At 54.2% G+C, this 27,112-nt stretch overlaps 1 protein-coding gene across 4 annotated transcripts in view; it reads left to right on the top strand.

Moving 5' to 3' along the window:
- The window catches only part of LOC140457221 (uncharacterized), a 26,300-nt gene extending 1,374 nt beyond the window's left edge, over positions 1-24,926 (top strand). Inside the window, exons 2-3 of one of the 4 annotated variants that reach the window (XM_072551340.1) lie at positions 9,354-11,537; positions 14,397-24,926. In XM_072551340.1, coding sequence (XP_072407441.1) covers positions 14,749-15,510 — 762 coding nt within the window. In that variant the 5' untranslated portion in view covers positions 9,354-11,537; positions 14,397-14,748 and the 3' untranslated portion in view covers positions 15,511-24,926. Of the gene's footprint in view, positions 1-8,662; positions 11,538-14,388 lie in introns of those variants that run through there. The other 3 variants (XM_072551339.1, XM_072551337.1, XM_072551338.1) reach the window with 3 other exon arrangements.
- Positions 24,927-27,112: the final 2,186 nt, after the last annotated feature.

The raw sequence follows: 27,112 nt of genomic DNA, 5'->3' as shown, positions 1-27,112 counted from the left end.
CCCCTTCGCCCCCCCTTTCCCCCCCTCGCCCCCCTTCCCCCTTCGCCCCCCCTTTCCCCCCTTCGCCCCCCCTTTCCCCCCTTCGCCCCCCCTTTCCCCCCTTCGCCCCCCCTTCCCCCTTCCCCCCCCTTCCCCCCTTTCCCCCTTCGCCCCCCCCTTCGCCCCCCCTTCGCCCCCCCTTCGCCTCCCCCCCTCCCCCCCCTCCTCCCCCCCCTCCTCCTCCCCCCCTCCCCCCCCTCCTCCCCCCCTCCCCCCCCCTCCCCCCCCCTCCTCCCCCCCCTCCTCCCCCCCCCCTCCTCCCCCCCCTCCTCCCCCCCCTCCTCCCCCCCTTCCCCTCCCCCCCCTTCCCCTCCCCCCCCCTTCCCCTCCCCCCCCTCCTCCCCCCCCTCCTCCCCCCCCTCCTCCCCCCCCTCCTCCCCCCCCTCCTCCCCCCCCTCCTCCCCCCCCTCCTCCCCCCCCCTCCTCCCCCCCCCTTCCCCCCCCCTTCCCCCCCCCTTTCCCCCCCCCCCCTTCCCCCCCCTTTCCCCCCCCCCTTCCCCCCCTCCCCCCCCTTCCCCCCCCCTTCCCCCCCCCCTTCCTTCTCCCCCCCCCCTTCTCCCCCCCCCCCCTTCCCCCCCCCCCCTTCCCCCCCCCCTCGTCCCCCCCTCGTCCCCCCTCGTCCCCCCTCGTCCCCCCTCGTCCCCCCTCGTCCCCCCTCGTCCCCCCTCGTCCCCCTCTTCCCCCCCCCTCTTCCCCCCCCTCTTCCCCCCCCTCTTCCCCCCCCCTCTTCCCCCCCCACCTCTTCCCCCCTTCCCCCCCCCTCCCCCCCTTCCCCCCCTTACCCCCTCTCCCCCCCCCTCACCCCCTCTCCTCCCCCCCTCCCCCCCTCCCCCTCCCCCCCCTCCCCCCCCCTCCCCCTCCCCCCCCCTCCCCTCCCCCCCTCCCCCCCTCCCCCTCCCCCCCCTCCCCTCCCCCCCTCCCCCTCCCCCCCTCCCCTCCCCCCCTCCCCCTCCCCCCCCTCCCCTCCCCCCCTCCCCTCCCCCCCTCCCCTCCCCCCCCTCCCCCTCCCCCCCCCCCCTCCCCCCTCCCCCCCCCTTCCCCCCCCCCCTCCCCTCCCCCCCCTTCCCCCCCCTTCCCCCCCCTTCCCCCCCCTTCCCCTCCCCCCTTCCCCCCCCTCCCCCCCCCCTCCCCCCCCCTTCCCCCCCCTCCCCCCCTCCCCCCCCTCCCCCCCCTCCCCCCCCCTCCCCCCCCCTCCCCCCCCTCCCCCCCCTCCCCCCCCCCCCCCCTCCCCCCCCTCCCCCCCCCTCCCCCCCCTCCCCCCCCCTCCCCCCCCTCCCCCCCCCTCCCCCCCCTCCCCCCCCTCCCCCCCCTCCTCCCCCCTCCCCCCCTCTTCCCCCCCTCCCCCCCCTCTCCCCCCCCTCTTCCCCCCCCTCCCCCCCCCTCCCCCCCCCTCCCCCCCCTCCCCCCCCTCCCCCCCCCCCCCCTCCCCCCCCCTCCCCCCCCCCACCTCCCCCCCCCCCCCCTCCCCCCCCTCCCCCCCCTCCTCCCCCCTCCCCCCCTCTCCCCCCCCCTCCCCCCCCTCTTCCCCCCCTCCCCCCCCTCTTCCCCCCTCCCCCCCCTCTTCCCCCCTCCCCCCCCCTCTTCCCCCCTCCCCCCCCTCTTTCCCCCCCTCCCCCCCCTCTTTCCCCCCCTCCCCCCCTCTTTCCCCCCCTCCCCCCCTCTTTCCCCCCCTCCCCCCCCCTCTTCCCCCCCTCACCCCCCCTCTTCCCCCCCTCCCCCCCTCTTTCCCCCCCCCTCCCCCCCTCCCCCCCTCTTCCCCCCACTCCCCCCCCTCTTCCCCCCCCCTCCCCCCCCTCTTCCCCCCCTCCCCCCCCTCTTCCCCCCCCTCCCCCCCCTCTTCCCCCCCCTCCCCCCCCTCTTCCCCCCCCTCCCCCCCCTCTTCCCCCCCCCCCCCCCCCTCCCCCCCTCCCCCCCTCTTCCCCCCCTCCCCCCCCTCCCCCCCCTCTTCCCCCCCTCCCCCCCCTCTTTCCCCCCCTCCCCCCCTCTTTCCCCCCCCTCCCCCCCCTCCCCCCCTCTTCCCCCCACTCCCCCCCCTCTTCCCCCCCCTCCCCCCCCTCTTCCCCCCCCTCCCCCCCCTCTTCCCCCCCCTCCCCCCCTCTTCCCCCCCTCCCCCCCCCTCCCCCCCTCTTCCCCCCCTTCCCCCCCTCTTCCCCCCCTCTTCCCCCCCTCTTCCCCCCCTCTTCCCCCCCTCTTCCCCCCCTCTTCCCCCCCTCTTCCCCCCCTCTTCCCCCCCTCTTCCCCCCCTCTTCCCCCCCTCTTCCCCCCCTCTTCCCCCCCTCTTCCCCCCCTCCCCCCCCTCTTTCCCCCCCTCCCCCCCCTCTTTCCCCCCCTCCCCCCCCTCTTTCCCCCCCTCCCCCCCCTCTTTCCCCCCCTCCCCCCCCTCTTTCCCCCCCTCCCCCCCCTCTTCCCCCCCCTCCTCCCCCCCCTCTTCCCCCCCTCCTCCCCCCCCCTCTTCCCCCCCCTCCTCCCCCCCCCTCTTCCCCCCCCTCTTCCCCCCCCTCTTCCCCCCCCTCTTCCCCCCCTCTACCCCCCCCTCTTCCCCCCCTCTACCCCCCCTCTTCCCCCCCTCTTCCCCCCCTCTTCCCCCCCTCTTCCCCCCCCTCTTCCCCCCCCTTCCCCCCCCCTTCCCCCCCCCTTCCCCCCCTCTCCCCCCCCTCCCCCCTTCCCCCCTTCCCCCCTTCCCCCCCTTCCCCCCTTCCCCCCTTCCCCCCCCCTTCCCCCCCCCTTCCCCCTCCCTCCCCCTTCCCTCCCCCCCCTTCCCTCCCCCCCCTTCCCTCCCCCCCTACCCCTTTCCCCCCCTCTTCCCCCTCTTCCCCCCTCTTCCCCCCTCTTCCCCCCTCTTCCCCCCCCTTCCCCCCCTTCCCCCCCCTTCCCCCCCCTTCCCCCCCCCTTCCCCCCCCTTCCCCCCCCTCCCCCCCCCTTCCCCCCCCTCCCCCCCCTTCCCCCCCCCTCCCCCCCCCTTCCCCCCCCCTCCCCCCCCCTTCCCCCCCCTCTTCCCCCCCCTCCCCCCCCCTTCCCCCCCCTCTTCCCCCCCCTTCCCCCCCTCTTCCCCCCCCTTCCCCCCCCCTTCCCCCCCCTTCCCTCCCCCTTCCCCCCCCTTCCCTCCCCCTTCCCTCCCCCCTTCCCTCCCCCTTCCCCCCTCTCCCCCCCCTCTCCCCCCCCCTCTCCCCCCCCCTCTCCCCCCCCCTCTCCCCCCCCCTCCCCCCCCTCTCCCCCCCTCTCCCCCCCCCTCTCCCCCCCCCTCTCCCCCCCCCCTCTCCCCCCCCCCTCTCCCCCCCCCTCTCCCCCCCCCTCTCCCCCCCCTCTCCCCCCCCCTCCCCCCCCTCCCCCCCCTCTCCCCCCCCTCTTCCCCCCCCTCTTCCCCCCCCCTCTTCCCCCCCCCTCTTCCCCCCCCCCTCTTCCCCCCCCCTCTTCCCCCCCCCTCTTCCCCCCCCCTCTTCCCCCCCCCTCTTCCCCCCCCCTCTTCCCCCCCCCTCTTCCCCCCCCCCTCCCCCCCTCTTCCCCCCCCTCTTCCCCCCCCTCCCCCCCTCTTCCTCCCCCTCCCCCCCCTCTTCCCCCCCCCTTCCCCCCCTCCCCCCCCTCTTCCCCCCCCTCCCCCCCCTCTTCCCCCCCTCCCCCCCCTCTTCCCCCCCCTCCCCCCCTCTTCCCCCCCTCCCCCCCTCTTCCCCCCCTCCCCCCCCTCTTCCCCCCCTCCCCCCCCTCTTCCCCTCCCTCCCCCCGTCTTCCCCCCCTCTTCCCCCCTCTTCCCCCCCTCTTCCCCCCCTCCCCCCCCTCTTCCCCCCCTCTTCCCCCCCTCTTCCCCCCCCTCTTCCCCCCTCCCCCTTCCCCCCCTTCCCCCCCCCTTCCCCCCCCCTTCCCCCCCCCTTCCCCCCCTTCCCCCCTCTTCCCCCCTCTTCCCCCCTCTTCCCCCCCTCTTCCCCCCTCTTCCCCCCTCTTCCCCCCTCTTCCCCCCCCCCCCCCCCCCCCCCCCCCCCCCCCCCCCCCCCCCCCCTCTTCCCCCCTCTTCCCCCCCCTTTCCCCCCCCTTTCCCCCCCCTTTCCCCCCCCTTTCCCCCCCCTTTCCCCCCCCTTTCCCCCCCCCTTCCCCCCCTTCCCCCCCTCTTCCCCCCCTCTTCCCCCCCTCTTCCCCCCCCCTTCCCCCTTCCCCCCCCTTCCCCCCCCTTCCCCTCCCCTTCCCCCCCCTTCCCCCTTCCCCCCCCTTCCCCCTTCCCCCCCCTTCCCCCTTCCCCCCCCTTCCCCCTTTCCCCCCCTTCCCCCTTTCCCCCCCCTTCCCCCTTTCCCCCCCCTTCCCCCTTTCCCCCCCCTTCCCCCTCCCCCCCCCCTTCCCCCTTCCCCCCCTTCCCCTTTCCCCCCCCCTTCCCCTTTCCCCCCCCCCTTCCCCTTTCCCCCCCCTTTCCCCCCCCTTTCCCCCCCCTTTCCCCCCTCCCCCCTTCCCCCCCTCCCCCCCCTCCCCCCCCTCCCCCCCTTCCCCCCCTTCCCCCCCTTCCCCCCCTTCCCCCCCTCCCCCCCTTTCCCCCCTTCCCCCCCCTTCCCCCCTTCCCCCCCTTCCCCACTTCCCCCCCTTCCCCCCCTTCCCCCCCTCCCCCCCCTCCTCCCCCCCCTCCTCCCCCCCCCTCCTCCGCCCCCCCTCCTCCTCCGCCCCCCCTCCTCCTCCGCCCCCCCCTCCTCCTCCGCCCCCCCCCTCCTCCTCCGCCCCCCCCCTCCTCCTCCGCCCCCCCCTCCTCCTCCGCCCCCCCCCTCCTCCTCCGCCCCCCCCTCCTCCTCCGCCCCCCCTCCTCCTCCGCCCCCCCCTCCTCCTCCGCCCCCCCCTCCTCCTCCGCCCCCCCCTCCTCCTCCGCCCCCCCCTCCTCCTCCGCCCCCCCCTCCTCCTCCGCCCCCCCCTCCTCCTCCGCCCCCCCCTCCTCCTCCGCCCCCCCCTCCTCCTCCGCCCCCCCCTCCTCCTCCGCCCCCCCCTCCTCCTCCGCCCCCCCCCTCCTCCTCCGCCCCCCCCTCCTCCTCCGCCCCCCCCTCCTCCTCGCCCCCCCCTCCTCCTCCGCCCCCCCCTCCTCCTCCGCCCCCCCCTCCGCCCCCCCTCCTCCCCCCCCTCCTCCCCCCCCCTCCTCCCCCCCCTCCTCCCCTCCCTCCTCCCCCCCTCCTCCCCCCTCTTCCCCCCCCTCTTCCCCCCCCTCTTCCCCCCCCTCTTCCCCCCCCTCTTCCCCCCCCTCTTCCCCCCCCTCCTCCCCCCCCTCCTCCCCCCCTCCTCCCCCCCCTCCTCCCCCCCCTCCTCCCCCCCTCCTCCCCCCCTCCTCCCCCCCTCCTCCCCCCCTCCTCCCCCCCCCTCCTCCCCCCCCCTCCTCCCCCCCCCTCCTCCCCCCCCCTCCTCCCCCCCCCTCCTCCCTCCCCCTCCTCCCCCCCCCTCCTCCCCCCCCCTCCTCCCCCCCCCTCCTCCCCCCCCCTCCTCCCCCCCCCTCCTCCCCCCCCTCCTCCCCCCCCTCCTCCCCCCCCTCCTCCCCCCCCCTTCCCCCCCTTTCCCCCCCTTCCCCCCCTCCCCCCTTCCCCCCCTCCCCCCCTTCCCCCCCTTCCCCCCCCTCCCCCCCTTCCCTCCCCTCCCTCCTCCCCCCCCTCCTCCCCCCCCTCCTCCCCCCCCTCCTCCCCCCCCCTCCTCCCCCCCCTCCTCCCCCCCCTCCTCCCCCCCCTCCTCCGCCCCCCCCTCCTCCTCCGCCCCCCCCTCCTCCTCCGCCCCCCCCTCCTCCTCCGCCCCCCCCTCCTCCTCCGCCCCCCCCTCCTCCTCCGCCCCCCCCTCCTCCTCCGCCCCCCCCTCCTCCTCCGCCCCCCCTCCTCCTCCGCCCCCCCCTCCTCCTCCGCCCCCCCCTCCTCCTCCGCCCCCCCCCTCCTCCTCCGCCCCCCCCCCTCCTCCTCCGCCCCCCCCCTCCTCCTCCGCCCCCCCCTCCTCCTCCGCCCCCCCCTCCTCCTCCGCCCCCCCCTCCTCCTCCGCCCCCCCCTCCTCCTCCGCCCCCCCTCCTCCTCCGCCCCCCCTCCTCCTCCGCCCCCCCCTCCTCCTCCGCCCCCCCCTCCTCCTCCGCCCCCCCCTCCTCTCCGCCCCCCCCCTCCTCCTCCGCCCCCCCCTCCTCCTCCGCCCCCCCCTCCTCCTCCGCCCCCCCTCCTCCTCCTCCGCCCCCCCCTCCTCCTCCGCCCCCCCCTCCTCCTCCGCCCCCCCCCTCCTCCTCCGCCCCCCCCTCCTCCTCCGCCCCCCCCTCCTCCTCCGCCCCCCCCTCCTCCTCCGCCCCCCCCTCCTCCTCCGCCCCCCCCTCCTCCTCCGCCCCCCCCTCCTCCTCCGCCCCCCCCTCCTCCTCCGCCCCCCCCTCCTCCTCCGCCCCCCCCTCCTCCTCCGCCCCCCCTCCTCCCCTCCCTCCTCCCCTCCCTCCCCCCCTCCTCCCCCCCTCCTCCCCCCTCCTCCCCTCCCTCCTCCCCCCCTCCTCCCCCCCTCTTCCCCCCCCTCCTCCCCCCCCCTCTTCCCCCCCCTCCTCCCCCCCCCTCTTCCCCCCCCTCCTCCCCCCCCTCCTCCCCCCCCTCCTCCCCCCCCTCCTCCCCCCCCTCCTCCCCCCCTCCTCCCCCCCCCCTCCTCCCCCCCTCCTCCCCCCCCTCCTCCCCCCCCTCTTCCCCCCTCCCCCCCCTCTTCCCCCCCCTCCCCCCCCTCTTCCCCCCCTCCCCCCCCTCTTCCCCCCCTCCCCCCCCTCTTCCCCCCCTCCCCCCCCTCTTCCCCCCCTCTTCCCCCCCTCTTCCCCCCCTCTTCCCCCCCTCTTCCCCCCCTCTTCCCCCCCTCTTCCCCCCCTCCCCCCCTCTTCCCCCCCTCCCCCCCCTCTTCCCCCCCTCCCCCCCCTCTTCCCCCCCTCCCCCCCCTCTTCCCCTCCCTCCCCCCCCTCTTCCCCCCCCTCCCCCCCCCCTCCCCCCCCTCTTCCCCCCCTCCCCCCCCTCTTCCCCCCCTCCCCCCCCTCTTCCCCTCCCTCCCCCCCCTCTTCCCCCCCTCTTCCCCCCCTCTTCCCCCCCCCTCTTCCCCCCCCTCTTCCCCCCCCTTCCCCCCTTCCCCCCTTCCCCCCTTCCCCCCCCTTCCCCCCCCTTCCCCCCCCTCCCCCCCCCTTCCCCCCCCCCTTCCCCCCCCCTTCCCCCCCCCTTCCCCCCCCCTTCCCCCCCCCTTCCCCCCCCTTCCCCCCCCTTCCCCCCCCTTCCCCCCCCTTCCCCCCCTCTTCCCCCCCTCTTCCCCCCCTCTTCCCCCCCTCTTCCCCCCCTCTTCCCCCCCTCTTCCCCCCCTCTTCCCCCCCCCTTCCCCCCTTCCCCCCCCTTCCCCCCCCCCTTCCCCCCCCCTTCCCCCCCTTCCCCCTTTCCCCCCCCTTCCCCCTTTCCCCCCCCTTCCCCCTTTCCCCCCCCTTCCCCCTTCCCCCCCCCTTCCCCCTTCCCCCCCCTTCCCCCTTCCCCCCCCCCTTCCCCTTCCCCCCCCTTTCCCCCCCCTTTCCCCCCCCTTTCCCCCCCTTCCCCCCCTCCCCCCTTCCCCCCTTCCCCCCCTCCCCCCCCCCCTCCCCCTCCCCCCCCCCCCTCCCCCTCCCCTCCCCCCCCCCTCCCCCTCCCCCCCCCCTCCTCCTCCCCCCCTCCTCCTCCTCCCCCTCCCCCTCCCCCTCCCCCTCCTCCCCCTCTCCCCCCCCCTCCTCCCCCCCCTCCTCCCCCCTCCTCCTCCCCCTCCTCCCCCCCCCTCCTCCCCCCTCCTCCCCCCCCTCCTCCCCCCTCCTCCCCCCCCCTCCTCCCCCTCCTCCTCCCCCTCCTCCTCCCCCTCCCCCTCCCCCCCCTCCCCCTCCCCCCCCCGCCCCCTCCCCCCCCCCCGCCCCCCTCCCCCTCCCGCCCCCCTCCCCCTCCCACCCCCCTCCCCCTCCCACCCCCCTCCCCCTCCCACCCCCCCTCCCCCTCCCTCCCACCCCCTCCCCCTCCCTCCCACCCCCTCCTCCTCCCTCCCACCCCCTCCTCCCCCTCCCACCCCCTCCTCCCCCTCCTCCACCTCCCACCCCCTCCTCCACCTCCCACCCCCGCCTCCCCCTCCCACCCCCGCCTTCCCTTCTCCTCCCCCCCCTTCTACCTCCCGCAGCCATGAGATGGAGGTGTTGGACTGAGGCTGGACTGTGTTCAACAGCACACAACACCAGTCCAACAGGTGTATTTGGAAGCACTATCTTTGGGAGCGCTGCTCCGTGGTCAGGTAGCAAGTAGGGCAGGATCATAGCAAGCAGGATTTATAGCAAAAGTTCGAAGTGTCACATAACTGCTGCAAGGTATTGACCAAATCTAGATTGCTGTTAAAGACTTTAATCACTTAGAATGGGGATGCAGGTTTCGATTGATTAATATGTAAATCCCAGAACTTCTTTCAAGTCACAGTCCTGAGATAACTTAAGGTTTTCTATAAAAATGAGTGACATCTCAGCTCAGACGATACATTAAACGTGTGAGGTTAGAGTCTGTTTGTATTCCAACCTTGAGTCAGACTGGTTCTATTTCCAAATAGGAATTTATAAAATGTCACATGGACTGCTTACAGATTGTGCTTTTTGAACAAAACATAATGCATCTGCAAATGCAAATTTACCCCATAGATTTTTATTTATGTGTGTGTATGAGGGATAGAGAGAGTATGTCTATGTGTGTGAGTGTGACAGTATATGCCTGTGAAAGGTATGTGTATGTGTGAGAGAGCGAGAGAGCATGTGTATATGAGAGAGGGCGTATGAGTGACAGAGGGAGTATATAATCTAGTGGGGTGACTTGTAGTGTGATATGAACCCAAGGTACCAAACTTGGCTATCTCCCTCTGTTGGCGACTGCATTGTTATATATCCTGAAGTCCGCCTTGAAGGAAGGTCACCTGAAGATTCGAGACTGAATGTCCTTGACCACAGAAGTGTTCCATGGCTCAAGGGAACACCCCTGGCTGGCGATTATTGTGCAGTGTCCATTCATCTGTTGTAGCGTCTGTTTGGTCTCAACAATATACCATGCATCAAGGCATCCTTGCCTGCAGCGTATGAACTAGGCAACGTTGGCTGAGTCACGTGAGTACTTGCTGTACAAGTGGTGGGTAGTGTCCCCACATGTAGTGGGAGCATCCTTTCAACACTGACATGTCTTGTAGCGGTTGCCTTGACAAGGTTGTATGGTGGTGTTGTCAACAATGTTGACATGAAGGCTGCTGCAAACAACGGTCTGTTTAAGGTTTGGTGGTTGTTTAAAGGCAAGAAGTGGAGGCGTAGGGAAAATCTTGGTGAGGTGCTTATCCTCATTGATAATGTGTTGCAGGCTGCGAAGAACATGGTGTAGTTTCTCCGCTCTTGGGAAATAATGGACGACAAAGGGTACCCAGTTAGTCATATCGTGTCCCCCTCTCCTGAGGAGGTCATTACGGTTTCTCGCTGTGGCACGTTGGAACTGGCTATTGATGATTTGAGCATTGTATCGTGTTCTTATGTGGGGGTCCTTCAACACCTCCGGGTGTCTGTCACGTTCCTCCTCATCTGAACAGATCCTGAGTATGCATGAGGATCTAAAATTTGAATTTAGGCTGTTGTCAGAAGTAAAAGTATCTGTAGATTTTTATTAACCACAAAATGGCTTTTCAATTTAAAATAACACAACAAAGTGGCTGCAAGTAATGATTTGACTGTGTGAACTTGAACTGATGCTTTATTTAGAGATAAGAGAGAACAATGGATTTTTCATAATATGAATCTTAAGAGTGATTTGGTATTCGAACTAACCTTGAACTGCTTGCGTGGGATGGTGCTCTCTGTAAATTAAGAACCCTTTCCCAGGGAATATCATTGGATTAACCTGCTGTAAATCATGTCACCTTATTATATGTGATTGGTCGCTTGTAATTAAGGCTGTACTATCTCTTAAATTACACATTATTCATATATTTTTTAATGTAATTGCGCAACTTCAGTACAGAACACAGAAGCTTTAACCTCTGTGTTGCTGGATAGAATTGCATCAAGGTACCTTAATTCAATAAACTAAAGACCGTTGCTTTTTGAACAGACTGTATTTGTTGGTTCTTTTGACTGATCTTGAACCAAGAGGACCCTTTGGAGGGGTCTAGATCTTCATTTTAGTGCTGTGACTCTTGGTTCGGCACAGACAGATTGTGGACAGCGGTGTAAGAGACTTGTCCTTCACTGTTGAGAGTTGAGGAATGCGGCCGGCCCGACGTGAATATTTTATGTATGTTTGGTTTTCCTCCTCATTAAATTAGTGTCTGACCTGACCCCTCGCTGTCTATTTTCTAGTCCAACCTGAAAGAATCAGTCTTGGCAAGGGCAGGATTAAGAGAACCCTATATAAAAAAAGGGGGGAGAGTGACATCGAAGGACAGACTTGAGAAAAGGATCTGAAAAAGAGAGTCGTGAACCTCTCCGAGCTGAGAAAGTCTGATTCTTTAAATTGGCACTTAAATTGTTCTGTGAGATAAGGAAGTTTGTTTAAAGATGGGTAATCACATAGATAAGAGGGAAGATCCATCTTCACCGTTAGTAAAAATATGTCAGAAGTTTCCAGAAAAATCCAAAGACTTTTGAAAACTTTCTGCCACCCTAAATAAAGCATTGGGTGATGAGCAATGGCCACTCAGTGGCCTTAAAAATATTCAATTGATCAAATCAGCCCAGCAACTGATTCGGCAAAGGAAGAAGAATTCCAAGACACAGGAACTAATTAGACTGTGGAGACTATATTGTGATGAAACTCCTAATCTGTTTTATGTTCAAGGCAGCATACTGCCACGAAATTGGGAATTGAACTAACAGCTGATGGTGTCTGAAATCTATTGAAGTCCTCAAAAATGAATGCGCTCAAGCAAAACGCCAACAGAAACAAAAGGAGAAGTCACTAGGGGCTGATAAGCAAACTCCTGTCCCCCTATCTCCCCACCTCCCCCCTCTCCTCTAATTGCCCTCTAAGGGCCACACAGGGGAACCAAGGAAGTTTTCATGAGAATTACCCTCAGAACTCCTATGACACTTGGGGTAAACCTCCTGATTACAGTCACCCTCCTCCACAAGCAAAAGGCAGAGGACAAATCACCAGTTTCTCACAAAATAATCCCTTTTCCTTAGTCAAAGGTTCGATGGTTGGCTATTCATTAGTTTTGTTGTTTGTTGTACCAAAATCTCAGGGAGTCCCTCTCCCACTGCATCTCCCAGGTCATTTCCTCACCTCATCCCCTCCCCCACTCACCCATTGTACTCTATGCTACTTTCTCCCCACCCCCACCCTCCTCTAGCTTATCTCTCCACCCATCAGGCTCTCTGCCTTTATTCCTGATGAAGGGCTTTTGCCCGAAACGTCGATTTTACTGCTCCTCGGATGCAGCCTGAACTGCTGTGCTGTTCCAGCACCACTAATCCAGAATCTGTTGCATCTGTTTGGCTTGACTTGTCTTGCTTTGCTTTTTGCTTTTTGCTTTTTGCTTTTTTGTTCATTTTGGTGATTGTTCTTTGTTTATGAACTATGGAGGGTGGCTGTTGTTCCTGATGTGTTAAAAGATAAAGCTGGCCAGTGGTACAATTCTTGCACACTTGGTGAAGCAATGTTGTGCCACAGCCAGGATTTATGAGACTTAACTCCCAAGCTAAAAACTGTGTGTGTGTGTGTGAGAGAGAACTGTACAGCTAGTAGAAAGTTTAACCCTTTGTGATTTGGTTTGAATGCACATTTGTTTGTTGGTGATTGAATGTGCTTTGTTCCCCTGGAGCATGAGGTCCGGGAATGCTTTGAATCTGATTTGCATTTTGGAAATTTAACATGATTTCTTTTAAGGTTAAGGATTCTTCAGTGATTATAAAGTATTAACTCCTGATCTTTTTACAGGTCACGACTGCCTTGCTGTCAGTTTGTAACTAATCTCTTTTATCCTTACTTGAAAGCCAACCTTATTCGATTTCAAATCAATTTAATATGGAGGAAGATAACATTATAACTTTTTTGTGTTTCAGACTGGTTTGATTCCACTTAATTTTAAGACTGTGTTTCATTGCTGATTATGATGTGCCAGTCATAGCTTTATTGATGGAGTCCCCTCCCTCAATGATGACTGATACATTTTATCATAGCACAGGGGATAATTTTAGGCACTTTTACGTAACTGCATCCTCATCCCTTACCATTGTAGCAATTTGGATAGGATAGCGCGAGTTTATTGGAGGACGTCCGTAATCCTGTAAATACTTTAGAACTATTCTATACCCCCATGTTAGGACTTGGAAGGATAAAAGGAGTCAGGGAGTCTCTTGCTGAAGTAAGGGTGTAACAAACTACTACATCCTCTCCAAATTATTATGGGTTTCTAGAAACAAATTGTTAGTGAAGGATAACATCCCCCCCCTTTGTCTCTTTTACTACATGATCTATCTGAAAGGGGACAAGGCTTACCAGGGATGCCCATAGTACAATATATTTGTAGATAGGTCTAGATCTTCATGCACGGGGCTTGTCTGTAGGGGATGGCTATATGTTTTGGGTGGAAGCTAGAGAAGCGCAGCATCGTGAGGTTATCCATGGGTTTGCGGTAGAGTCAGGTACGCAAGTGTCCATCCTTGATGGAGATGGGTGTGTCCAAGAATGAGACTGACTCTAAAGAGTAGTCTGTATTAAGTCTGGTGGTGGGATGAAATGTAGTGATATCAGTGTAATTGTTTCAGTGATTCCTTGCCATGGGTCCTGAAGAAGAAAATGTCATCAATGTATCTAGTGTACACTGTTGGCTAGAAGTCCTCTGCAGCAAAGAAATCTTGTTCTAGTTTGTGCATGAAAATGTTGGCATATTGGCAATTCTGTTGGGCGCGCTCTCTTTCGCTCACGTACACTCACTGACATACACACGTATAGGTACACGTAAGTCTATGGGGTGAATTTGTATTTGCAGATAATTCTATTTTGTTCAAAAAGTGCCCAGTCTGTAGGCAGTCAGTCCATATGACATCTTATAAATTCCTACTTTGGAAATAGAGCCAGTCTGATACAAGATTGGAAAACAGACAGAATCTAACCTCATGCCTTTAAATCATTGTTTGAGATGAGATGTCACTTTTTAAATAAAACCGTGACTTGAAAGAAGTTCTGGGATTTACATATTAATCAATCAAAACTTGCATCCCCATTCTAAGTGATTAAAGGCTTAACAACAATCTAGATTTGTTCAATGCATTGCATCAATTGTTTGACACTTTGATTTTTTTTACTATAAATACTGTGTCTTATGATCCTGTCCCACTAGTTACCTGATGAAGGAGCAGTGCTCCGAAAGCTAGTACTTACAAATAAACTTGTTGGACTATAAGTTGGTGTTGTGTGATCTTTAGCTTTCTCAGAGTAGAGCCAAGGTTACCCAGGCAACGAGCTGTCACCTGGTGAGGGAATGACTGGCCTCCCGTCATCTTGGGAGCGGCAGCTGAGGCAGGTCTTGGGGGCAGTAGTAGATTGAAATCAATGATTCCACTCGGTCTGCAGCTCCTTTTTAAACAAATCATAGAATGTAGGCCACTGGATCCTGGCAACTTGCTACAGCTCATTCCCCTTAATATCTACAGTGCTTTGTCTTTACTGTGCAGTGTTCCAACAAAGGTCAACACAAGCTGGAGGAATATCACCTCATTTTCCATCCTGGGACTCAACTCAAGTTTAACTATTTCAGAGCACGAACACCCCGTTCCTTGTTTATTACCTACCCATAACCCCACGTCCTGTTTCTTTCAGTACAGTCAGTCCATTTTTCAACTCATAGTCCCCGTTATCACCTATCTAGCTTATCTTGCTTGACTTGCGAACCAATCCCTTTGTCTGATAGCCTTTTCTCCACGCACTCTCTGGAATAAATAACATGCTACTTCCTCAAAGAGCTCCATTAAATTTGTTGAGCGTTATTTCTTTTTCATGAAATCATATTAACTCTCCCTGACTTCCTTGAACTTTTCCGAGTGTCCTGCTCCAATGTATTTACCAATAGGTGCCGACATCTTCTCTGTGACAGATGCTAGGCTGATAGCTGACTGATTTCTGTCTCCCTCCCATCTCAAATAAAGGAGTTACATTGGCTATTTTCCATTTCAGTGTAACCTTCTCTGAATTTATGGAATTTTGGAAAATTAAAGCCAGTGCGTCAACTATGTCACTCATTTATTTTAAGACCCTAGAATGGAGTCCATCAGGACATTAGAGTTTCGCTAGAATCAGCCAACGTGGTTTTATGAAGGGAAATCATGTGTGTTCAATTTATTGGAGGTTTTGTGGAATATATCAAACAATGTGGTTTGGCCCACTGATATCTGCCCTTTTCCAGGGTTTTAGGAGGGGAAGGTTTACAGACTGGAAACTGAAACCGAATATCAAATCAGGATCTGAGAGAAGCACTTGGTTCATCACAGCCGGAATATCATCGGTCTTCAACTGTAGAAGGAGAAATGGCTCTCGGTTCTGCCTGTGGGAAAAGATTTCGAACGTCAGCGTGACTGAAAAAATACTGAGGCCCATGCACCTGAGCAAGTGTGTTGCAGTGAACTGGGCATGGAAAGAGCTTTCTCTGGTTATTCAGCCTGGAAAAGCATTGGCACATTCCATAGTGTGGGAAAATCATTCTTCTTGTTCAGAGTGTGGGCGCAGCTCCAATTAATCGTCAAATCTGGAGAAATACAGTCACCCAATGGAGAAACAGTTGAAATGCAGGGATTGTGGGGAGGGGTTCGGTTACTTGCCTGAGGTGGAAACACATCAATGCAGTCACGCTGCACAGAAACGCTGCAAATGTGGGGACTGTGGGAAGGGATTCAGTTACCCATCCCAGTTGGAAATCCACCGACGCAGTCACACTGGGGAGAGACCTTTCGCCTGCACATTGTGCAGGAAGGGATTCAGAGAGTTATCCAAACTCCACATCCACATGCGCGTTCACACTGGGGAGAGGCCATTCCCCTGCTTGGTGTGTGGAAAGCAGTTTACACAGTCGTCCAGCCTGCTGACGCACCAGCGTGTTCACACTGACAAGAAGCCTTTTAAATGTTCGGAGTGTGAGAAGAGTTTTAAAAGCAGAAGTGAGGTGCTGACACACCACCGCACGCACACTGGGGAGAGGCCATTCACCTGTTTTGTGTGTGGAAAGGGATTCACTCAGTCATCCACCTTGCGCAAACACCAGAAAGTTCATAATAGGGAGAGGCCGTTTGTCTGCTCTGTGTGTGGGAAGGGATTCACTCAGTCATCAAGTTTGGTGGAGCACCAGAGAGTTCACACAGGGGAGAGGCCATTCATCTGCTCTATGTGTGGAAAGGGATTCACTCATTCATTCAACTTGCTGCGACACCAGCGCATTCATACAGGTGAGAGGCCATTCACTTGCTCCGTGTGTGGGAAGGGATTCACTCGTTCATCCAACTTTGTGACTCACCAGCGAGTTCACAATAACTGACTTTAAGGATTGGATTCTGCTGCTCACGCTGTTGTTAATTACAAACAGGACTGAATCATGTTCACTCAGACAGTTGGAGTTTTTTTTTTGCTGCTATGTGGAGCCTTACAATTGAACTCGTGTTTAATATCAGAATGTTAGTACATATAATTTATTGTGAACACTTTCTTTTGTCACTTCAGTTTTGTCCTCACATTACACGCTAGCATTCCAAAAATAATAAATAACCCAGAAAAAGCGAGGAAATAAATTAATAACCATCAGTAGGGAGAAAGATACGAGGCAAACTAATTGGGCTAAATGCAGACAAGTTTCCTGGACTTGATGGAACATCTCCTAGGATATTAAAAGTAATAGCTATGGAGAGGTAGTGGGTGCATTGGTCGTGAATTTCCAAGAATCCTTAGATGCTCAAAGTGCCAGATGGTTTGAAAATGACTAATGTCAAGGCTTTATTCAGAAGGAAGAAGACAAAAAAAAGGTTACTGAACGGTCTATTTCCATGCTGTACAGTTCTATGACTCTATGATATAATGTGGCCGTGCTGGTGTTGGACTGGGATGGACAAAGTTAAAAATCACACAACACCAGGTTAGAGTCTGACAGGTTTATTTGGAAGCACTAGCTTTCAGAGCACTGCTCCTTCATCAGCTTACCTTCAAAGGGTTGCAGGATGAAGGGGTAGTTCTCCAAAAGCTAATACTTTCAGATTACCCTGCTGGTGTTGTGTGATTTTTGACACTATGATAGTTTGACAAAATGTTTGTTTCTGCTTTTCTTTAAAAATCCTGGCCAGTTGAATATTCTCGATATATTGCTGATTAGGAATCCCTACTGTGTGGAAACAGGCCCTTCAGCCCAACAAGTCTACACCGACCATCCGAAGAGTATCCCAACCAGACCAGACCCATTCCCCTACATTTACCCTGACTCGTGCATCTAACCGATACATCCCTGAACACTATGGACAATTTAGCCTGGCCAATTCACCCTAACCTGCACATCTTTGGATCGTGGGAGGAAGCTGGAGCACCCAGAGGAAACCCACAATTTTAGTCATTTCACCTACTATCTCACGTTTTATTTCAAGAAATCTTGGCAGGCATGCAATCAGAATGAAATGATGACCTTAATTATAAATTGACCTTTAGTGAAAATTCTGCATCTCCTAATTAATCCTGATTTTGGATCAGCAGTGTCCCATTTCGGATGTTTCATCTGTTATTCCACCTCATATTCCAAGAAGTCTCAACATAGATGCGATCGCAGCAAATCTTTTATTAGCTGCTATCTATGGTAACAGGAGTGTTTGGAAGTCAAAGTTCAATCATTTACGACAATATTTGCGTATTTCTACTGATCTTTATAAACACTATTGAATGTAATATTCTGGATATATCGCAGATTATGAATATTCTGTGTACATTTGTACACACACATCTACATGGGTCTGTAACTACCTTTGTGTGTTTCTGTGTCTCTCTCTTTATGAGCCTGCATGTGTGTGTTTCTCTGTGTGTGTCTCTGTTTTTGTGTCTCTGATTGTGTGTGTTTGTGTGACCAGCTCTGCCTTCAATGGGACACTCTTTGTCCTGAAGGGAAGTTTGAATGAGTGTGTCTATGTTTGCTTGTTTCTGTGTGTGCCTCTGTGTCCGTGTGTATGAGCGTGTTTATGTCTCTTGTTTTGTATGGGTGTGTCTGTGCGACCAGCTCTGTCTGCAATGGGACACACTGAATGAATGAATTGAAATGTGATGAATGAAATTCTCAGTCTCTCACTCTCTGGTATTTCAAGTGATACAATGCCACCCTCTGCTGGCCTCTCCATGTCACTGCGTAAGCTCCACATTTCCCCAGAATTAAAAAGTGAAAAAAAACTGCGGATTTTGGAAATCAGAAACAAAAACAATTTACTGGAAAAGCTGGGCAGGTCTTGCAGCATCTTGGAGAGATTTTGTTGAACATTTCTCCGCCCCCCTTCCAGGTTCTGCAGGAGAATGGATCATAGAATCCCTACAGTGTGGAAACGGGCTCTTCGGCCCTACAAGTCCATACCCACCCTCCGAAGAGTAACCCACCCAGACCCACTGCCCTACCCTATTATCCAATATTTACCCCCAACTATTGAACCTAACCTACACATCCCTGAACACTACGGGCAATTTAACACTGCCAATTCATCTAAGCTTCACACCTTTGGATTGTGGGAGGAAACTGGAGCATCGGGAGGAAACCCATGCAGACATGGGGAGAATGTGCAAACTCCACACAGACAGTCGCCCCATGCTGGAATTGAACCTAGGTCCTCCCTGGTGCTGTGAGGCAGCAGTGCTAGCCAATATCAATCACTCAATCCCTCTTCACAGTCGTAGAATCTATAGAGCGTAGAAGCAGCCATTCAGCCCGATTGAGTTGACACCAACCTTCTGAAGGGCAAATCACCCAGATCTAACCAGCCCTCCTTACCCAATAATCCTCCATTTCCTGTGGCTAACCCACCAGCTTGGATTGTGGGAGGAAATCCAAATAGACACAGGTGAATGTGCAAACTCTACACAGACAGTTACCTGAGGCTGGGATCAAACCTGGCAGCAGCGCTAACCACTGAGCTACTGCTGACCCAATCAATACCCATCGCATTCTGTAAATGGTTTGGATGACAGTATAGGAGGCATGGTTACGAAGTGTCCAGATGACGCCAACATTGAAGATATAGTGAACAGTGAAGAAGATTGTCTAAGATTACAAGGAGATTGTGATCAATTGGGTAAAGTCAGAAAACACATGACACCAGGTTATAGTCCAACAGGTTTATCATGAGAACCTTTTTCCACGTATGGAGTCAGCTATTACAAGGGGGCATAGCTTTAAATTAAGGGGTGGTAGGTATAGGACAGATGTTAGGGGTAGATTCTTTACTCAGCGAGTTGTGAGTTCATGGAATGCCCTGCCAGTAGCAGTGGTGGACTCTCCCTCTTTATGGACATTTAAACGGGCATTGGATAGGCATATGGAGGATAGTGGGCTAGTGTAGGTTAGGTGGGTTTGGATCGGCACAACATCGAGGGCCAAAGGGCCTGTACTGCACTGTACTTTTCTATGTTCTATGTTCTATGACACACCCAATAACTGAACAACTGATCAAGACCCTTTGATCCAGACCTTCAGAGTATCCTATGCTCTCTCATCCCACATAAGAGTCTTCTACTGCCTTCTGAAGGTACACAAGACTAACACACCTGGACGTCCTGTTGTATTGGGCAATGGGACCCTGTGTGAGAACCTTGCTGGCTATGTCAACGGGCGTCTTGAAACCGATTGTACCGTCATGACACTACAGTTTTCCTACAGAAACCCAGCACCCACAGGCCAATTGAACCAGGAACATCCTTCGTCACAATGGATGTCTGAGCACTCTACACCAGCATCCCCCATGACGACAGCATCACTGCAACAGCCTCAGTACTCAATACCAACAACTGCCAATCACCAGGCACCATCCTACAATTCATCCACTTCATCCTTGATCACAATGTTTTCACCTTTGTCAACCAGTTCTTTATCCAGACACACGGACCAGCCATGGGGACCAAATTTTCACCCCAGTAGGCCAACATTTTCATGCACAAGTTCAAGCAAGACCCCTTCACTGTGCAGGACCTCAGACCAATGCTCTCCATCAGAGACATTGATGACATTTTCTTCCTTTGAGCTCATGGCAAGGAATCATTGAAATGACTGAATAATGATATCAACAAGTTTCATCCCACCATCAGACTTAGCATGGACCACTCTTCAGAATCACTTGCACTCTTGGACATATGCATTTCAATCAAGGATGGACACCTCAGTATCTCATTGTATTGCAAGATAATCTTATGATGCTGCATTTCTCTAGTGTCCACCCTAAACACATTAAAGAACCCATCCCCTACAGAAAAGCCCTGTGCAAACACAGGATCTATTCACCTGAGGAGGAATGTGATGGACACCTGGAGATTTTGAAAGGTGCCCTCATTAGAACGTGGTACAGTGCTCAACTCAGTGAATGCCAGTGTAACAGCAAAAGAAACTGCAATAACCTCCACAGAAGGCAGGTACAGGATACAACCAATAAGGTAACCTTCGTCCTCCAGTACGTCCCCTGAGTGGAGAGACGACACCACGTTCTTCACAGCCCGCAACATGCCATCGATGATGACGAGCATCTCGCCAAGATTATCCCTACGTCTCCACTTCTCACCTTCAAACAACCACTAAACCTTAAACAGATCATTGTCCGCAGCAAACTACACAGCCTTCAGAACAACATCGACCACAGCACCACACAACCCTGCCCAATGGTCTGCAAGACATGTCAGATCATTGACACCGGACTGTCATCACACCTGGGAACACCAACCACCATATTCACGGCAGATACTCATGTGACTCGGCCAATGTTGTCTATCTCATATGCTGCAGACAAGGATGTCCCGAGGCATGGTACATTGGCGTGACTCACGCACAGGCAAACTCTCATGTAAAACACTCCCACTTATATAATGACATTCATGTGCAATCTAGAATTCACACACTCATTCACACACTTGATGAAGGCGCAGTGCTCCAAAAGCTAGTGCCTGCTGGACTATAACCTGGTGTTGTGTGATTTTTTTTTAACTGATATACTTATATACACACACACACACACTTCACGTGCTCATTTCACATGTTCTCACACATTCTCACCTGAACTAACATTCACACACTGACAGTCTCTCACTCACACAGCCTCACATTCTCACACACACATTCACATTCTCTCCTTCTCCTGAGTGACACATTTGCCAGTTGCTCTTTTTTAATGAATGTTGAAACAGCAAACTCATTGAGTATTCTGGTCTCTAAGCTGCACCTCTTATTGACCTCTTTGACCCTATTTGTACCCATCTTAACTTGCTTAAACCACTTCCACACATTGCTAATAGAAGCATGTTTCCTGCTAACTGGCATTCTCTTCATTCTTGCACATTTTAGTTTCCCTTTGCCTTTCTTTTTGAGTCATACTTACCATATTTTCAGTTGAATGGCTAATCGAGCATTCATCCCAGTTGGATATCTTTTTTGTCTCCTTTGTCAAATCCTAGCATTAGCTCCTCTATTTTTCCCTCTTGATAGAATTCAAGCCAGGCATTCATATGAAAATTCAGTGGCAATGTGCAGTGTAACATGGAGAGGTCAGAATGTGAGCCACATCTCTTGGAAACACAGACAGACGAACTGACGCAAGTTTTAGATCAATAACTTTTCATTAGTACTGGGATAGTTGGATTAGTAACAGGCTTTAAGGCAGTGAGGAAATAAGGTGAAAGTAACATCCTATAAAATGTTTAGAAGTCAGGAGGAACAGAATAAGGCTAGAGTACGTCATGCACACTCATGTGGAGGGAAGCATAAGCGTTCTCATCTTGCAGCAGCTCAGAATTAGGTCATTAGGCCCAACATGTCATTGTCAGCCCTATGTCAGAGCAATTCAACAAGTAAAAGCAAAGTATCTGGAAGAGGTGTGAAAAGCAGATTGTAGACAGCGACATTCTGGAAAACAAAACCGTGTCGAAAGTGAGATTTAAGCTCAAGTTCTACTAATGAAACATTGGTGCTCTGGTTTCCTCCAAAAGATGTGTAGGTTCAGGTGAATTGGCTATGCTAAAGTTGCCCACAGTGTTCAGGGATGTGTAGGTTAGGCGCATTAGTCAAGGGAACTATAGCATAATAAGGTAGAGGAATAGGTCTGGGTGGGAGGGTCAGTGGGTTGATGTGGACTTGTTGGGCCAAGTGGCCTGAAGGAATTCGATGATTTTATGAAATCGACTTCGCAGTGTGGGATTGTTGGGCAGAATTTGATCTCTGGAAGAGTGGGAAGCACATAACTGACAGATGAGGTGCTAACTCTTGAACTTGTCAGTTGAGAATCTTTATAATATGTCAGGAATTTGATAATCCAGTGATCAGCATGAGAATTAAATTGCCCTAGACATTTTTTTTCACCACATTGGCTCTGGGCTAGTCAAGTAGCATTATCAGATCATATTGGGTCACAATACACTGGCGCATTAATGATTTCAACCCACAGAAATTGTCATGAAATCCTTGCAGTATGGAATCAGACCTTTAAGGCCATCAATTCTACACTGAGCCTCTGAAAAGCATCCCAACCAAACCCAAACCCATAGTCTGTCCCTGTAACCGTGCATTTCCCAAACGTACATTCACTGTCAATCAAGCAATGGCTCCAGTTTAAATTAACCATCCTAATGCACCTAACCTATTTATTCTGCACAGTTTTAGCATAGCCAAACCACCTCATCTGCATATCCTTGGGAGTGTGGGAGGAAACCGGAGCACCCGGCAAAAACCCATGGAAACAGGGTAAGCTTCACACAGACAGTCACCTGAGGGTGGAATTGAACCCAGGTCCCTGGTGCTGTGAGACAGCAGTGCTAACCACTGAGCCACTGATACACTCAATGTTTGCTACTGTATGAAACTGGCAATGATCACGGATAGTTTTTTTAATATTAAAAAATCAAAATCCAAGGCATGTACTCAAAGAATACATTCCACTAGCGAGTTTTGAGAAGATTTGTAGCTTATGAAAACAAACCTACACCTGCAATAAATTCCACTCTTTAGAACAGCAGGCCTCTTACGAGGTGATAGTTAAAAATACACCCACCATAATGTCTGAGACAGCAATCACTAATCAACATATGTTAAATGTGTGTTAACATGACATTGTAGCTAATTATAAATTGTAGGTCACTGCATTAAACAGCAGATACAATGAAGACAGAACTGAAGAATTGTCAGAAAAGCCCTCTCATGATATAAATCACCAATCTCAGCCATGATGTCATTTAAAACTGTGTGTGCCTCATGGAACTTTTATTTCTTCTTCCAAGAGACAACCTAATTTTCAGTAGTGGACAACTGACTATAGAGTCATAGAGATGTACAGCACAGAAACAGACCCTTCCGTCCAACTCGCCCATGCGGACCAGGTATCCCAACCCAATCTAGTCCCACCTGCCAGCACCCGACCCATATCCCTCCAAACCCTTCCCATTCATATACCCATCCAGATGCCTCTTAAATGTTGCAATTGTACCAGCCTCTACCACTTCCTTTGGCAGCTCATTCCATACATGTACCACCCTCTGCATGAAAATGTTGCCCCTTTATATCTTTCCCCTCTCACCCTAAACCTAATGCCTCTAATTCTGGGCTCCCCCACCCCAGGGAAAAGACTTTGTCTATTTATCCTGTCCATGCCCCTCATAATTTTGTAAACCTCTATAAAGTCACCCCTCAGCCGCCGACACTCCGGGGAAAACTGCCTCAGCCTGTTCAACCTCTCTCCATAGCTCAAATCCTCCAACCCTGGCAACATCCTTGTAAGTCTTTTCTGCACCCTTTCACGTTTCACAACATCTTTCCGATAGGAAGGAGACCAGAATCGGATGCAATATTCCAACAGTGGTCGAACCGATGTCCTGTGCAGCCGCAACATGACCTTCCAACTCCTGTACTCAATATTCTGACCCATGAGCGTCAGCTCCCCAGTTTTCATTGAAATTTGGCGTATATCTGCAAATCTTCAGCCTGGTCTGGATTGTGCAGATCCACGAATGATTTCCTCACATAATGAGTCAACTGCTGCAATTGCCTGTTTGTTTATTTCCAGTTCCTGGATCTAACCTACTAGCTTGAACCTGCCTGTATTACACCACTGATACCAGCATCATTATCGATCTATCAGTGTGCTCAGAGATGAACAAACTTACAGAGATGGGGAAGGTTGTGTGGTTGAGGGGCTTAAAGAGACGGGGCAAATAGGGACTGGAAGAAATCATGGAAACAGAGAGAGGAATGAGGGCATTTAAAGCTTTGTAAACCAGGATGGTTAATTTAAACTGGAGCTATTGCTTGATTGACAGTGAATGTACGTTTTGGAATGATGGTGCTGTGAGTAAAAATATGGAAGTTTGGATGTTTTTGAGAGTACAAGAGGGTAAGTTGGGGGGAACCATCCAGGAATGCATTATAATATTGATATTCTGAAGTAAAACATGGATGAGGTCTCCGGCAGCCCTTATAGTCTTATTCTCAGAGAGTTGCACAAAATGGAAACAGACCCTTTGAGGAGCAGCACGGTGGCTCAGTGGTTAGCACTGCTGCCTCACAGCACCAAGGATCCAGGTTTGAGTCCCACCACGGGTGACTGTCTGTGGGGAGTTTGCACATTCTCCCTGTGTCTGTGTGGGTTTCCTCCCACAATCCAAAGATGTGCAGTTTAGGTGAATTGCCCATAGTGTTAGTCAGGGGTAAATATAGGATAGCTGAGTGGGTTACTCTTGGAGGGTCGGTGTGGACTTATTGGAGCTGAAGAGCCTGTTTCCATACTGTAGAGAATCTAATCTGTGCTGACCTGGCCTCCTGAATTAATCTATTTCCATTTGCCAGATTTGGCCCATATCCCTCCAAGCCTTTCCAATTCATGTACCCATCCAGATGCTTTTTGAATGTTGCAGTTGTACATGTATAATGGGATGGGCTGCTAGTGAAAGTGCTTAAAGTGGGTGCACTGGTAATATTTTTTAAAAATTGCATAGGCACATGGGTAGGTCAGATGCGGGCAATTAGAACGAGCTGAGTTGGCACGGTCAGCATGGACCCAGTTTGGACCAAAGGGTGTGTTACTCTATGATTCTAAGTCTCCACCAATTCCTCTTGCACTACCCTCTCTGTGAAAAGGTTGCCCCTTAGGTCCCTCTTTCCCCTCTCACCTTAAACCTATGCCCTCTTGTTTCAAACTTTCCTACCCTGGGAAGAGACCTTGTCTATTCAGCCTATCAATGCTCCTCACGGTTTTATAAACATCTAAAAGGTCAGCCCTCAGCCTCTGATGCTCCAAGGAAAACAGCCACATACTATTCAGCCTCTCCCAACATCTGAAACTCTGACAAAGTCTTGTCTGCACCCTTTCAAGTTTAACAACATCTTTCCTTGTAACTCTTAACTGAATCGTTTCAAATTTCATAACATCTTTCTGATAGGAAAGAGACCGGAATTGCATGCAATATTCCAAAAGTGGCCTAACTAATGTCCTCTACAGCCACAACATGACCCTCCCAACTCCTGTACTCAATACTCTAACCAATAAAGGAAAGCATACCAAACACCTTCTTCACTATCTTAGATGGAATAAAATGAGATTCCAGCCACTCCGAGTGTGTAAGACGATATTTGCTGTTCCCTTGCTGACCTCTTGCAGCACTGTGACTCTCCTCCTGAACTCCCTTGTTGGAATCCCAATCTCTTCCCCCCCTTTTACCCTTTTTTGGAAGTCTTTGAATAAATTTGTGAACTCGAAACCCTGGGACCCGGCTTTGGATGTTGTCAAATGTTATGGTTCAAAATGAAACGAGCGGTTGCTGTAAAAGGATAAGTCACCATGTCCCTGACGTGATCTCGAAACTTGGACTGAGTCACTCCATAAATGAATGTGTTAGTGCAGCAACTTAAGGTCAGTAGTAAAATTCCCACTTCGTGAAATATATATTCTGAATGGTTGTAATCAAGAGGCTCTTTTCCTGCAAATTCACTGTACAAAATATCAATAACAATAACTAACCAAAGGATGATGAAGTTACCAGAAACGGTGAAGAGTAATACCACAGATTTCCTTCTGCTCTCCACCTCTGGGTCACGGTGATTCCCTGGCCTTCTATGACCCTTCAGTCCTTTGCGGAGTTGACTTGCCTGTAAAATGTACCTGACTGTCAGAGCATTGAGAAGCAGAATTAAAACAAATGGCAGCACTGGAGTTAAGATCATGTCAAACCAGCGAAATCTGACCCACCCAGGCTCAGTGAAGTAACTTAGTTTAATATAGCAGTCCCAGGATGCACGGTCAATTCTCAGCCTGGGTTCAAATACAAAGAAGAAGGGAACATTTTTTAAACAGAGCAGGGCGCAGGTTGTTGCAAGAACCACAGTCGTATTTTTCGCAGTGCAATATCTTGTCTTTAGCTTCTGGCAACAAATGGCCACAAATCTATCGAATGAGAAAGTCACAGTGAACCAGACAGAGCAGTTTACGGCTGCACGGATCAGGACAGCAACGACACTGCACACAGGGACGATACTCAGGAAACAAAATGGGAAATAATAAGAATTGAGCCGCCTCAGTATGATCTCAGTGATAATCACCAGCAGGTCGGATATTGCCATGGCTATCAGGTAGCGAGTGCTGCAGACGGAGAGGCCACACTTTCTCCAGACAAGGATAAATATCGCCATTAAGTTAACTATAAGAGAGATACAGAGAGAAGGCAAAAGATACTTAAAATATTGATCACAAAATCAGACACAGGGATCAAAGCAGGATGCTGGTTAGAAATTAACAAGCACAAAATCTCAGTTCCAATTCCAATTCCAATGCATTTCCAGCATTCACATTTCCAGGTTGAATAAAATCAGAATAGTAGGCATGTAGATAACCAGCTAAAATCTCTGCATTAACCTGTTATTACAGCCAATAAGCTTTTTGTACAATTGAGCTATCTGTCAATAAGGGTGTGTGCATGATTAGTCAACAATTGGAAAGTGGACACAAAATGGCAAGATCTGAAGACCAATCTAAATTGAAAATGCAGTTAAGGAAGATGAAGACAGGCAGGACAATCATGAACAACAATGAAGGAAGGACTTTAAGTAGCAAATCAATATCAATATAGTTGAATCTGTGCGATGCAAAGTTTTTGCTGGAAGGATTTGAGATCTGATTAGGACCTGAAAGTAGGAGGCTGAATTGTGCTAAAATGACGGAGGGGCTCATGTACACATTCAGAAATCTGTTAAATTACCAGCTCAGGTTATTTTCATTACATCAACAAAATTAAGAAAAGCATGACTGGGTCTAATTTCATCAGAATGGAATTTATACAAAATAAAGGAATAATGCCCATTAAATGTATGCTAGCCTTTGTTATCTTCAAACATATTGTGTATGGAATCCTCCATTATCAACCTCCTGGGGTTTGCCATCAACTAGAATCTCAATGAAACCGCTACATAAATACAGTGACAACAAGAGTAGGTTAGGAATACTGCAGCGGGTGACTCACCTCTGACTCCCCAAAGCCTGTTCATCATCTGCAAGGCATCATCTGGAGTGTGATGGAATACTCCCCAACTGCACTGGATGATAGCAGTTTCAACAACACTCAAGAAGCTTGAAACCATTCAGGACAAAGCAGCCTCATTTGATAGGCACCATGTCTACAAACATTCACTTCCTGTTCCACTGCAGCAACATGTACCATTTCCAAGATGCATTGTCGAAATTCACCAAACACTGTGAGCTAATATCTTCCAAACCCACGACCGCTTCCATCTTTCAGGACAAAGGCAGTCGATATATGAGAATACCACCAACTGCAAGAACCTCTCCACACCCCTTGATACCCTGACTTGGAAACATATCACTGTTCCTTCACTGTCACTGGATCAAATGCCTGGAATTCCCTCCCTATGGGCATTATTGGTCTACCTCCAG

This window comes from Chiloscyllium punctatum, chromosome 31, assembly GCF_047496795.1.
Source record: "Chiloscyllium punctatum isolate Juve2018m chromosome 31, sChiPun1.3, whole genome shotgun sequence".
Taxonomy (NCBI): domain Eukaryota; kingdom Metazoa; phylum Chordata; class Chondrichthyes; order Orectolobiformes; family Hemiscylliidae; genus Chiloscyllium; species Chiloscyllium punctatum.
This window is presented reverse-complemented; position numbering and strand designations above follow the sequence as displayed.